Consider the following 15,002-nt stretch of genomic DNA (forward strand, 5'->3'; position numbering starts at 1 on the left):
AAGCAAAAGCAAAGTATGTACATAGAAAGTAATTTCAAGAGTTATTACTAATAACTGGGACCACCGGGGGGGTGGAGCCAAGACAGTGGCTGAAAAGCAGGGACTTGTGTGAGCTCCCCACCACGTCCCTCCAAAAACCTATAAAAATGGCTCTGAACAAATTCTAGAACTGCAGAACCCACAAAATAGAGAGAAGCAGGGATCCAGCCCAGGACAGCCTGGATGGTCGCTGGATGAAGTGTATTGTGCACAGAGTGGAGGGGAGCGGAGCTCAGCATGGGAGGCAGCAGGACCAGCCAGACCAGGAGCCAGGCAGAACAGGCCCTAGCACCCTGAATCAGTGAGCTGTGGCAGTTACCAGACTTCTCAACCCACAAACACCAAAGACAACAGAGAAGGTTAGTGGGAAAAGCTGCGGGGGACACAGTTCGGTGGTTCGACCACCACCCCAGGGGCAGTGGGGGAGGTGTAGCTACAGAACTACAGCTGCAGTTACTTCCAGCCCCAGGCCCACATGGTGGGAGGAATTAAGTGGCGGAACAGAGCAGGAGTGAAGAGCCTGCTGAAGATTTGCATCAGGTCCGGGTTGGTGGTTCTTGAGGAAGGAGGAGTGCTGGGGTGGCAGAGCTGGCTATATAGAAATAGCTATGAAATCAACAGCGCATCCCCTCAAGCTTGGAACAAAGTACTCTTTGCTCTACAACCAGTTATACCCTGACGAAAAACTCAAGGGTCAAGTAAGTTGGCTGGGAACATGGCCAGGCAGTGAAAACGCACCCAGATTCAGTCTCAGACTTTCTTTGGTGACAAAGAAGACCAAAACATACAGCCTGAAGAAGTCAACAAAGTGCAAGAGCCCACATCAAAAGCCTCCAAGAAAAACATGAACTGGTCTCAGGCCATGAAAGAGCTGGAAAAGGAGTTGGAAAAGCAAGTTAGAGAAGTAGAGGAAAAATTGGGACGAGAAATGAGAATGATGCAAGAAAACCATGAAAAACAACTCAATGACTTGCTAAAGGAGACCCAAAAAAAATACTGAAAAAAATATTGAAGAAAACAACACTTTAAAAAATAGACTAACTCAAATGGCAAAAGAGCTCCAAAAAGCCAATGAGGAGAAGAATGCCTTGAAAGGCAGAATTAGCCAAATGGAAAAGGAGGTCCAAAAGACCACGGAAGAAAATACTACCTTAAAAATGAGATTGGAGCAAGTGGAAGCTAGTGACCTGGTGAGAAATCAAGATATTATAAAACAGAACCAAAGGAATGAAAAATGGAAGACAATGCTAAATATCTCATTGCAAAAACCACTGACCTAGAAAATAGATCCAGGAGAGATAATTTGAAAATTATTGGACTACCTGAAAGCCATGATCAAGAAAAAGAGCCTAGATATCATCTTTCAAGAAATTATCAAGGAGAATTGCCCTAATATTCTAGAGCCAGAGGGTAAAATAGAAATTGAAAGAATCCACAGATTGCCTCCTCAAATAGATCCCAAAAAGAAAACTCCTAGGAACATTGTCACCAAATTCCAAAGCTCCCAGGTCAAGGAGAAAATACTGCAAGCAGCCAGAAAGAAACAATTTGAATATTGTGGAAAAACAGTGAGGATAACACAGGATCTGGCAGCTTCCACATTAAGGGACTGAAGGGCTTGGAATACGATATTCCGGAGGTCAATGGAGCTAGGATTAAAACCAAGAATCACCTACCCGGCACTGAGTATCATGCTCCAAGGCAAAATACAGACTTTGAATAAAATAGAGGACTTTCAAGCTTTCTCAGTGAAAAGACCAGAGCTGAATAGAAAATTTGACTTTCAAACACAACAATCAAGAGAAGCATGAAAAGGTAAACAAGAAAAAGAAATCATAAGGGACTTACTAAAGTTGAACTGTTTTGCTTACATTCCTACATAGAAAGATGATGTGTATGATTCATGAGACCTCAATATCATAGTAGCTGAAAGGAATATGCATATATATATGTGTGTGTGTGTATACGTATATATATATATATATATATACACACATATGTGTGTGTCTATGTATGTATATATGTAGGTATATATATATACATATATATACACACACAAAGGGCACAGGGTGAGTTGAATATGAAGGGATGATATCTAAAAAAATAAAATCAATTTAAGGGATAAGAGAGGAATATATTGAGAGAGGGAGAAAGGGAGAGATAGAATGGGGTAAATTATCTCGCATAAAAGAGGCAAGAAAAAGTGGTTCTGTAGGAAGGGAAGAAGGGGCAGGTGAGGGGGAATGAGTAAATCTTGCTCTCATTGGATTTGACCTGAGGAGGGAATACCATACACACTCAATTGGGTATCTTATCCCACAGGAAAGAAGGACGAAGAAGATAAAAAAGGGGGGATGATAGAAGGGAGGGCAGACGGGGGGAGGAGGTAATCAAAAACAAACACTTTCGAAAAGGGACAGGGTCAAGGGAGAAAATTCAACAAAGGGGGATAGGTTAGGAAGGAGCAAGACATAGTTAATCTTTCACAACATGAGTATTGTGGAAGGGTTTTACATAATGATATGCATGTGGACTATGTTGAATTGCTTGCCTTCTTAGGGAGGGTGGGTGGGGAGGGAAGAGGGGAGAGAATTTGGAACTCAAAGTTTTAAAAACAGACTTTCAAAAACAACAACAACAAAAAAAGTTTTTGCATGCAACTAGGAAATAAGATACACAGGCAATGGGGCATAGAAATTTATCTTGCCCTACAAGAGAAGAAGGGAAAGGGGGATGGGAGGAGAGTGGGGTGATAGATGGGAGGGCTGACTGGGGAACGGGGCAACCAGAATATGCGCCATCTTGGAGTGGGGGGAGGGTAGAAATGGGGAAAAAATTTGTAATTCAAACTTCTGTGAAAATCAATGCTGAAAACTATTATTAAATAAATTAAAAAAAAATAACTGGGACCACCAGGAAAGGCCTCATGTAGGAGGTGGCACCTGAGTTGTACTTTGGAGGATGATAGGAATTCAAAGAGTTGGTGATGAGAAGAGAGTGCATGAAACATCTTCAGTGTCCTCTTTGGGAAATGAGGGCTAGGACTAGATTATCTCTAAGGTCCCCTCTAGTTTTGACATTCTATAATTGTATACTGAAAAAATGCTTCTGACTCATAATCAGTAGGGAATGCACTTTGGATTATTTTCTTGGTAGCAGAGATGGTTTTGCACTATGTAATTGATATGAAATCTTATCCTCATCTTTGTGAATGAGGCCAAGCACTAGCAAGTTTGGCTTGGGTTGTGGGGGAGGGGTGGAAGTTAAGACATGATGGCACCCAGGATTTGAGATTTTCTGTGGACACTGAATGGAACAAAACTGTCTTGAAAGAGGGTCAACCCCCTTATAATTATCACTCAACCAGCTAAGCTAACCAAAATGCCTCTTCCATTGCTATACCCACACAAGGAACAACCAACAGATTGAACAGCAGACTTTATTAGAAATGCTCCTCATTCATCAGTAAATTCACATTAAAAATGCTGAAGGCAGCTCCGTCTGAATTTTTGACATCCCACCATTACAACAATTTCCAGTTAAAAACTAGACCAGGCAGATAATTTGAAACACGTAAGAAATGCAAATAGGAAGCAGCATCTTAAAAATATATATAATATGTATATTATATATATGTGGACTGAGCTTGGAAAATGAAGGATGATACCATAAACATTCCACCCTTCTAGTTACAAGGTGCCCAAGGTGACCAAACAGATAAATAAACTATAGAGCACACATTCTTTTAGCATGTTAGAGATTGGGGGTTGAGAATTGAAAATTCACCTAAAGTAAAAATAATACTTTGCTCTAATAAAGATATGTGATTGCAAGGCTGGCCCTATGTTTAAGTTGGCAGGTCACCTGCCTTGGGGGTGTGATTTGAGAGTCATAGAAAAGGCCCATCCTCCCACTCTTGCCTCCAAATATCGACCCCAACAGCTGCCAAGGCTGAAATTCCACCATTTTTTCCTTTGGGTTCAGCATTGCCCTACTCAGGCTCCTTTTAAACATTCAAACTCCCCCAGGTGGAGGAACATAATGAGGATGAGTTTATTAGCTCCTTCCTCTTTGACTGGTGTGAGGAGGGATTGCTAGAGAAGAAGTGAGTAGGGAACTGGTATTTAAATAGGGGGAGGGGTGGTTCAAAATGGAGAAATAAAGGGAAAGGAAAATATAAGGGGGGAGGGCTGCCAAAAATAATTTGCCACCTTAATGATTTTGTGGAGGGCTAGCCCTTTAGATCCCTGGAGAGGGACTGCATTCCAGCCTCTAAATGGTGACCAGTCCTCCTTACAAATTATGCAGAGCTGGGAAGAAACTGGCCTGGGCTTGGGAATAACTAGAACACGGGCACTTAGCTGCTTTCATCATCCATTATTCAAAGGCAATTGTTTTTCTTCTTTTTCTTCCCACTCGGTACAATCACCCTCAATATATTTGAAACCAGGGCACAGGATAGAAAGTCTTCTGCCCAAATGTTTTATTCATTCTTTTGAATTAAAAATATGCTTTTTAATCAATACACTGATAGCATCCCTGTCTTGGTTGGGCAGGCAAAGCCTCAAGGCAGGGAGCTAGCTAACTGGTTTCTCTAGGCTCCCTATTGAGGTGTCCAGCTTTAGAGGTCACCTTTGAGGATGGCAAACACCGTTGGCAACTTACATTTATTTCCGAAGTCAGTAACAAATCCCAGTCGTTCACATTATCTAACACACTGTCCTGTTGAACTGATTTAAGGGGAGAGGGGAATGCCCCACATACATATATATATAGATATAGTTTTATATTTTTTTAAAAATTAAATTATGGTCAAGTGTCCGCCGAGACTTTGCTTCTGATGTAAACAATTCATTGTGCCGGGTGCATTGCTTTAGTCTATTTTGAGTCCAGAAGGGCTTCAGGCTTCTTACTGGTACTGGAGATAGTTTTTCAGAGACTGAGGCAAAGGCAGCGATTCTATTTCATGCAGGCGTTCCCGACCGAGGGCAAATCGAATTGATCTTCGGCACAGGTCCATTAGGGGCAGGGGCTCCGCTGAAACATAAAAGTGAGAGAGATTCAATATCACCAGTGGCATTGCAGGCACTTAGATATATTACCCCTGCCTATGGGAGAGGAGGGACGTAGCAGGCCCATTTAAGAATGATGAGCCTGAAGGGAAGAGAGCTTGGAAGGTTGGGAGGAATCAGGAAAGTTCATTCCTGTACCACACGGTGTGTCTCCTTGTGGCTTTGTTCATGTCATACAAAGAAGCACAGAATCATTGATATAGAGCCAAAAAGGACTTCACGGATTATATAACCCAACACCCTCGTTTTTACAGTTAAGATCTAGGGAGGTGATGTGACTTGCTACTTAAATCACAATAAATATAAGAGCCAGGATTTTAACCCAGGTCTTCTGATTATAAATCCATTTCATTGTGCATTACCCTCTACCCTTTTTTAAAAAATTGTATTCATCTATTTTAATTGTGTAACACCTTTATTTCCAACGATACCCTTACTCTCCCCACTCAGTAAGCCAACCCCTGTAACAAAAAAAAGTAGTTTAGCAAAGGCAATGAACAGGTCAACTGATTCCAAAAGCATATTCAATCATTTACACCTGTGTTCCCCAATCCCTGCATGGAGGTACAATTCTTAACTTTTATAGGGCTACAACACTTGGTCAGTATAGTCATAAAGCATTTTATTTCTTTTCTTTTGGTATTGTTTTTTTCCAACTACTTCATTGTCATTTTGTACATATTATAGGAAGGGACAGCTAGGTGACACAGTGGATAGAGTGCAAAGCCTGGAGTTAGGAAGACTCATCTTCCTGAGTTCAAATCTGGCCTCAGACACTTACTACTTGTGTGACCCTGGGCAAGTCACTTAACCCTGTTTGCCTTAGTTTCCTCATCTGTAAGATGAGCTGGAGAAGGAAATGGCAAACCTCTCCAGTATCTCCAAGAAAACCCCAAAAAGGACTCACAAAGAGTCAGATAACTGAAGAATAACTTAAATCTATTATAGGATCATAGAGTTAAAAGGGTCCTCAGAGGCCACCTATTTTAATCTCCTCATTTTATAGATGTTTAAAAAAATGAAGGCTAAATGACTTGGAGCAAGGTAGCAGAGGTAATCACTGGAGGTAGAATTTGAACCTAAAAGTCATCTGATTAGAGAATTAGTACTCTTTCCATTGTACTGTAATGACTTTCACATATTTTTAGCTCTGCTTACTTCAATCTGCTTCAGTTCAAATAAGTATTCTCCTGTTTCTCTGAATTTTTCATATTGGTCATTTTTTTTAGGCATAGTTCATTCCTTTACATTCAAATACTATAGTTTTAACCATTCTATCGATGGACATCTATTTGGTTTCCATTTCTTTGCTACCACAAAAAATGCTGTTAACACATATTTTGATGTGTATAGGACCTCTCCTTAGGGGATATGCCCAGCAACAGGATCCCTGGGTCGATGGGTATAGATATTTTAGTTACTTTTAAAGCACGATTCCAAATTGGCTTTTAAGGATGTTTGGGCCAAGTCAAATCCCCACCAAAAGTATATTAGTGTGCGCATCTTTCCATATATCTTTCCACATGGAGAAGGAAATGGCAAAGCACTCTAGTATCCTTGCCAAGAAAACCCCAAATGAGGTCAGGAAGGATCAGATATGACTGAAACAACTCAACAGCAGCAATCTTCCCGCAGTCTCTCTGATATTGGGTGTTTCCAGTTTTTTGTCACCCATTCTTTCCTATCCTTTTAAACCGAGATCCTACTTCTTTAATATCCAGGTAGAGGGATAAGAACACTCGATTTGGTGTCCAGTTCTGGTTCTGCTCCTTCCTATGTGGATGTGTGACTTTGGAATTTCAGATTCCTCATCCATGAAATGAATGGTTGGATTACATAATCTCTAACGTTGCTTTTATGTCTAAACCCTGAAATCTTGTAAGTCTCACTGTCTCCATGAATGCTTCTTTGACTTCACTAGTCAAATCCTTTAATATTTACATTCTTCCCAAATTAGTATTTATTAGGTTGCTAATCCAGCATTCCTTTTTATGTGTTTTTAAAACTTGGTTATAAATTCCTTGAGGTCAGGAATGATGATTATTTGTTATAAAACCAGTAAGACTGCAGCATCTTATATCACATCTGAATGTGGTTAAGGCACAAAAGATAGATACTAAAAAACAGGAATCGTGGTGTAATGGAAAGAGTACTGAACTTGAAGTCAAAAGAGTTGGGTTCACGTCTTGACTCTACCACTTGCTAACCATGTGGCCCCGGGTAAATCCCAAGCCTTTTTGAAGTTCAGTTTCCTCATCTGTCTAATTTGGGGGATAATAACATTTTAAAAATTAATGTCAAGGCCCTTTCGCATTTATTATTTCATTTGGTTGTCAGAGGAGGTATTTCACAGATGACTGTCAAGTGAATTGCCCAAGTGAGTTAGTAGAATTGGCTCTCCCACTTCTTCTTTTTTTCCATTTCCATGCCCCCACACTAAGCTAGGTTCCACCTCATACTTAGATTACTCTAAGTCTCCTAATTGATGTTTCCATATTCCACTGTCAGTAACAACAACACTGAACAATGATGACAAACATTTCTATGGCACTTTAAGGTCTAAAATAAATGCTTTACATGTTATCTCAGATATTCTGTAATCCAATGATACTGGCCTCCTTTGTGTTCTTCTCACACCATATGCCATCTCCCAACTCTGCGCATTTTCATTGACTGTCCTCCATGCCTGGAAAGTTTTTGCTTCTTTTCTCTTCCTCCTGGCTTCTCTGGCTTCCTTCAAGTCTAACCTAAAATCTTACCTTCTATAAGAGGCCATTCCCCTATGCCCAAAGGGCAATCAAACTGTTTATACTTTTTGATCCAGCAATACCACTAGTAGGTCTGTATCCCAAAGAGATCATAAAAAAGGAAGAGGACTCACATGTACAAAAATATTTGTGGCAGCTCTTTTTGTGGTGGCGAAGAATTGGACACTGAGGGGATGCCCATCAATTAGGGAATGGCTGAACAAATTGTGACATATGAATATAATGGAATACTATTGTGCTATGAGACATGATAAGCAGGATGATTTCAGAAAAACCTGGAAAGACTTATATGAATGGATGCAAAATGAAGTGAGCAGAACCAGGAGAACATTGTAAGCAGTAACAGCAACAGTGTGCGATGACTAACTATGATTGACTTAGCTCTTCTCAGCAATACAATGATCTAAGACAATTCCAAAAGACTTATGATGGAAAATGCTATCCGCATCTAGAGAAAGAACTAATGGAGTCTGAATACAGACTGCAGTATACTATTTTCACTTTATTTTTTGTGTTTTTTTCCTTTTGCAAACTGTAATTTTTTGCAAACTGTAATTTTTTGCAAATTGTTTCTTCTTTCGTAACATGATTAATATGGAAATGTTTTACATGATTGTTCACATATAACCTAATTAAATTGCTTGCCATCTTAGGGAGGGGAGAGAGAAGGGAGGGAGGAAATTTTGGAACCCAAAATTTTATAAAAAATAAATGTTAAAAACTGTCTTTACATACAATTGGAAAAAAATAAAAAACTATTAAAACAAAAAAGAGGCCATTCCCAATACCCCTTAATGTTAATGTCTTCCTTCTGAGATGATCTCCAATTAATTCCATATATATTTTGTGTGCATACTGTCTCCCCTCTTAGGCTGTGAGCTCTTTGAGGGCAGGGGATGTCTTTTGCCTTTCTTTGTATTACCAGTATTTAAAACAGTGCCTAGCACATATAGGTACTTAATGAATGCTTATTTCTAGCATTTGGGGTTTAAAAAGTGCTTTATATACATTATCTCATTTCAGCCTCCCCTGAAATCTGTGAGCTAGGTCCTAGAGTTATAATTTTTGTATATAAGGAAACTGAGGTTAAGTGAGTTTAAGTGACCTTCCTGTCCATGGTCACACAGCTAATAATGCTGGGGGTAGGGTTGGGGAAGGGGGGCGGATTTCTTCTGTCTCTTCATCTGAATACCTCTCCCCCCTTTTACTTTATTATATTCCACACTGACTGTGCCATTGAATTAAGTTTAAAAACAAGTATTTGATGACAGTCTGCTATGTACATTATGCACTATACAGAGCTATCCACGGTGGCAATACCATGGAGCAGGGGAGACAAAATATAAGCAAATATTGTATAACAACAATACATTTAAATAACAGTTAAAGTCATGAGATGTCATAGGAATGTATATTTTTATAAATTTTTTCTTTTTATTAGTCAATTTATTTTTAGTTTTCAACATTCATTTCCACAAGATTTTGAGCTCTAAATTTTCTCTCCATCTCTCCCCTCTGCCCCCCAAGACAGTGTGAATTCTGATTACCCCTTCCCCCAGTCTTCCCTCCCTTCTATCACCCCCACCCCTTTCTTTTATCTCCTTCCCTTCTATTTTCCTGTAAGGCAAGATAGATTTCCACACCCCATCGCCTTTATATATCTTATTTCCCAGTTGCATGTAAAAACAATTTTTAGCATTCGTTTTTAAAACTTTGAGTTCCAAATTCTCTCCCTCCCTACCCACCTTCACTGAGAAGGCAAGCAATTCGATATAGGTTGTACATGTGCAGTCATGCAAATCACTTCCATAATAGTCATATTGTGAAAGACTAACTATATTTCCCTCCACCCTATCTCACCCCCCATTTATTCTATTCTCTCCTTTGACCCTGCTCCTCCCCAAAAGTGTTTGTTTCTGATTGCCCCCTCCCCCAAACACCTCTTCCCCCCTACTTTCCTGTAGGGTAAGATAGGTTTCCATACCCAAATGAGCTATCTATTAATTTTTAAAAATTATTTTATTTACCCCCAATAACATGTAAAAACAATTCTAACATTCTTTAAAAAAAATTTGAGTTCTAAATTCTCTCCCTCCTTTCCTCCCTTCCCTCTCCCTGAGGTGGTAAACAATCTGATATAGGTTATACATGTGCAGCCAGGTAAAACATATTTCCATATTAGTCATTTTGGGGAAGAAAACTTGAACAGATTGAAAAAAAGGAAGTGAAAAATAGTCTGCTTCATTCTGTATTCAGACTCCATCAGTTCTTTCTCTGGAGGTGGATAGCATTTTCCATCATAAGTTCTTTGGGATTGTCTTAGATCATTGTATTGCTGCGAATAGCTAAGTCATTCACAGCTGATCATTTTATGATACTTTATAATGTAATATAATATTATAATACAACATTGTATAATGTTCTCCTGGCTCTGCTCGCTTCACTCAGCATCAGTTCGTGTAAGTCTTTCCAAATTTTTCCGAGATCATCCTGCTCGTCATTTCTTGTAGCACAATAATATTCCATTACAATCATATACCACAGCTTGTTCAGCCATTCTCCGGTAGATGGGTATCCCCTCAATTTCCAATTCCTAGCCACTAAGAATGTACATGATTAATTGCTAAATCAATTTGCTTAGGCTAAGATATGTAACAATGACAAAAACAATACCTAACATTTACATAGCACTTACTTTATAATTGCTATCTCATTTCATCCTCACAACAACTCTGAGAGGTAGGCACTATTATCACCCCCATTTTACAGATGAGGAAACTGAGGCAAACAGGATTGAAGTGACTTGTCCATAGTCACACAGCTAGTGTCTGAGGCAGGATTTGTACTCAAGTCTTCCTGCCTCAAAGCCCTGCACTCTATCCACTGTGCACCCAAGTAGTAGGGAGTATTCATATTCTAGGCAAGAACAGCATAAGCAAGAAGGTAGAAGCTTTGGAATGTAAAAGTTCAAGGTCCAATTGGTGTACAATGAGAATGAAGAGGATTTGTATAGATGAGAAATAAGGCTGGAGACAGGAGACAACAAAGACCCTTCCCTCAAGTAGCTTACATGCTACTAAGCTAAATAAAATATGAAATTTTAAAAAGCATGATACAGTATAGTATAGAGTGACAGAGTCAAAGGAGGGATCCCAGCAAAGTGCTCTAGTTGGGCCTCATTGTGAAGGGTTGTAGATACCAAGCCAAGAAGTTTGGCTTTTACCCTGTAAGCTGAGGATTCTCAAACTTTTCACAGTGATGTATCCTTGGCCAAATTCTTCTAGTAAAATCATCTAAAATTATTACATTTAATGCCTAATATCAAATAACATAGGGTTCATTAAAAAAAATGAGAGTGCTTCATGTTTTGCTGGAATAGAGTTTCTCTCCCTGAGTGGGAAAGAAAATAAAAGCTAATTAATTGGGGGAAAAATACAGTTACCAAAAAAAGAAAAAAAGAAAAGAAACATTGCTGGTGGGGAGGGGCAAATAAAAGGTGCCAAGCTATCCTATGGGCCTTTCACAGCCAAATTCCTAGAACAAGCTGTTTCTATCTGTGGTCTCCACTTCCTCTCCCCTCATTCACTTTTCAACCTTTTTGTGATTTAGTTTCTAAACTCATAACTCACAGCTTTCTCTAAAGTTACCAAAGATCTCTTAATTGCCAGATTCAATGGTCTTTTCTCAATCCCTGCTCTTCTCAAACTTTCAAGTGGTTGAGAGACACTGTTGGCCAGCCTTTCCCTCTTTGTCACTTCATGACACTGTTCTCTCCTGGTTCTCCTCCTGCCTCTCTGACCATTTTGCTGGCTGGTCACCCATTGCATACCCCTTAATGGTAGTTGTTCCATAAGGTTCTGTCCTATGCCCTCTTCTCTTTTCTTTTTTTTCTCCTCTCCTCTCCTCTCCTCTCCTCTCCTCTCCTCTCCTCTCCTCTCCTCTCCTCTCCTCTCCTCTCTTATCAGTTCCCATGGGTTCCATCTGTATGAAGACAACTCACTTCTTCACACATCCGTATCTGTAGCCTTCTTTCTCTACAACCAGCCCCAGGCTTTTCTCCAAGTACAATCCCACATCACCAATCCTCAGTCTCTCTGATGCATTTGATAATGCTGACCATCCTTCCCTCCTAGGCACTCTCTCTTTAAGATTTTTAATGTATTGACTAGATTCCCAGGTCTCCTGATTCTCAGTCCCTGGTTCTTCCAATAGCAATTCTTCCAATTCCAATTCCTCTCTGCACAGTCTGTTTCCAGAGTCTCTCCCTGTCTTATCCTCCCATTTTTGTCAAAAATAAGACGACTCCGCTTAACTACTCAATTAGTGCAACTATATATCAGCTAAACAACTACTGAGAAACCAGAGGGAGGTAAAAGTTAACTGCTTTCATTCTAAGTCCTCCTGCAGTCATTAAAATTAATCTAGAGCTAAAAAAAAAGTTGGAAACATGTCTTTAGTTTTAAATGTGAAACATAAATCATCTCTCTTGCTCCTGGAGGGACTTCTAAATGGCAAATGCTTAACAACAGAAGCGAATAAAGAAAGCCCTTAAGCTCTTATAACAGCTGCAAAACTTCAAGAATTCAGCCTGTTTTTCTAAGGCAAAATGTTAGCTGATTTCCTCTCTTTGCTCAGCCCTGGAACTCCCTTCAGAACTGCGGAGTGCTGAGACTGAGATGTGAGCAGTCTGATCAGAAGAACATTTGACATCTCTGGCAGGGGTGCTGTTCTGAAAAACAATCTTCCTGCTGGGTATTTAAGTGGGAGACAGCCCTGGATTTAGGGTTACAAGGCATGGTGTGGTTTCAGATGCTGGCTCTGCTACTTATTTCAGTTTTCTCAGCTGTAAAATAAAGAGATCGGACTAGATTATGTCTAAGAACCCTGCTAGCTTTTATGATGTTATTAATAAATGCAAAACATATAAAACCTTAAAAGTATCTAATTTAGTAACTTCTTTTTACAGATGAAGAAACCGAGGTTCAAGGAACTTTAGTGATTTCCTCAACATCATACAGTAAATGGTGGATCTGGGATTGGAACCTAGGTGTTGATTCCAAATCTAACTCTCATTCCACTCTGTGTCATGGAAAGACAGAAAGAGGGCTAGGGCAAGGAGGGTAAGAGTACAGGAAAGGATCACAGGGTTATAGATTTAAAGCTGGAAGTTTTAGTCTAATGTATTCATTTTACAGATAAGGAAACCGAAATCTAGGAAGTGACTTGCTCAAGGTCACACATATTGTAAGTGTCAGGGATAAACTGTGTTCTGACTCGGAACTCAGCTCTCGATTTATTGCACCATGGAGATAAAGCAAGTGGAGCGGGGGTGGAGAAAGGAGTTTAGAGGGATGGAAAAGGATAATATGGCAAACACAAAGGTTTAGCAATAAAATCTGCTGTGTAGTTACTCACATATAAAGCAAAAATCAGTGATGGATGGCCTCACCTTGGACTCAGCCTGGTTTGTCTTTGTATATCTGGGTACACACCACCCCTACCCTCTCTGTTTCCATTCAGTTACCAGAGCTCTCAAAGGCTAATACTATTGTTTTGTCAAATTATATTAAACTATTTATTAGATACATTCATACTATAGCCAGAGACAATATAAAATGGTCCTGTAGGCAGAGCCAATAATACCCAGGAAAACTGTGAAGTTGATGAAATCAATCTTTTGGCCTTCAGCCTCCTGTGACCTTTCACCCCTCCCAATTTGGCAAGTCAGCTGACATCTTGATTCTCTACCCCCTAGCAAAAAAAAGCAAAACCAAAACAACCTCTTGAAGAGCTGTTGTTATTTGTCCTTTGTTCTCAAAGAGGACCATGACATCAGGGAGGTGATGCCATTACATGCAAGTGAATTGGATTTAAGTGAGAGAGGGCTGTGCAAAGTTGCCAGCCTCCCTTTCTCCTCTGGAGCCATCTGGGTCCAGTGGCCAGATAAAAATTAGGATGACTGGAGACCACCCAGGATGCAGTAGGGGACCTTGGCTTTTTCAAGCTAAGGTCTTTAACAGGTCTCAGTTTGACTTAGGCATGGCCCATTCAGTGATTAAGGCTTAATAAGAAATGAGGCAAAGAATGGCCTCTTTAAAAGAAAGAATAGATCTGGGAGGGGAAGATCCTCAGGGTTCCTGGCCAAAACAGAAATAATGGCTATTTACATTCATTCTGAGCCAATTAGGACCCAAAGAATGACCAAGTAGTGCTTGGCTGGGAGAGCTGTAGAATTTCCTCATTGGGAGTTTTGGAAACTAGTGAAATCAGAGGTCTGAACAAAAACAAAATGAAACAAACCCAAAAAAAGCAAGAGACTGTGGTAGGCCTTGGGGATACAAAGGCAAAACAGTCCCTGTACTGGCCTGTAAAAACCTTCCAAGCTCTAAATATACAATTCTATGACATCCCTTTGGGGAGATCTGCATTTTAATATTAACTAAAGCTTTAAGATAAAAGGGGAGAAAAGAACCAGTGGTAGAATTTCAGGTATCACCCTGAATTTGGGGAAAGGATTTTGTTGTTGTCGTTGAGGGGAATATCCAGGTCAGGTTCATAAGTCATACCGTGTAGTTTAGAACAGTGTCAGAGACGTAGTAGGTACTTAATAAATGTTTATTGATTGTCTGACATAGGCAAGACTAACACTTAAGCACTATCAGGACTCTGTCTATTATCCCTCTCTTATTATTAGCACTGACCTTTGGAACTGGATTGTCTATAGATGCCTCTCCTAGGCACTGTAGAGTAATGGAGAGAGCGGTCTACAATCAGAAGATTAGAATAGATTGTATTAGATTAGAATCTTCCAATTCCACTCACCAGCTATGTGACTTAGAGCAATATCACTTACCTCTTTGGGTCTCAGTTTCTCCATCTGTAAAATGAGGGGTTTGGACTGAATGATCTCTAAAGGCCCCACCAGCTCTAATATTCTATGAAACTAGGATTTGGTTCTCTAGAGACACTTAATATCATGTCTGTAGGAGGAGGCAGAGAGCTAGATAGAATTCATAGGATCACAGATTTAGAGGTGGAAGGACCCTTAGATGGGGATCATCAAGTTTAATTACCTCTTTTTAGGGATGTGGAAACTGAGGCACAGAGAATATAAGTGAGTGAG

General features: G+C 39.9%; 1 protein-coding gene across 1 annotated transcript in view; it reads right to left on the bottom strand.

The window, feature by feature from the left end:
- Positions 1 to 3,540: 3,540 nt before the first annotated feature.
- The window catches only part of SPSB4 (splA/ryanodine receptor domain and SOCS box containing 4), a 121,353-nt gene continuing 109,891 nt past the window's right edge, over positions 3,541 to 15,002 (bottom strand). The window contains exon 2 of the mRNA XM_036746334.1: positions 3,541 to 5,076. Coding sequence (XP_036602229.1) covers positions 4,949 to 5,076 — 128 coding nt within the window. The 3' untranslated portion in view covers positions 3,541 to 4,948. The remainder of the gene's footprint in view (positions 5,077 to 15,002) is intronic.

The sequence above is a fragment of the Trichosurus vulpecula genome, chromosome 2 (assembly GCF_011100635.1).
Source record: "Trichosurus vulpecula isolate mTriVul1 chromosome 2, mTriVul1.pri, whole genome shotgun sequence".
NCBI lineage: Eukaryota > Metazoa > Chordata > Mammalia > Diprotodontia > Phalangeridae > Trichosurus > Trichosurus vulpecula.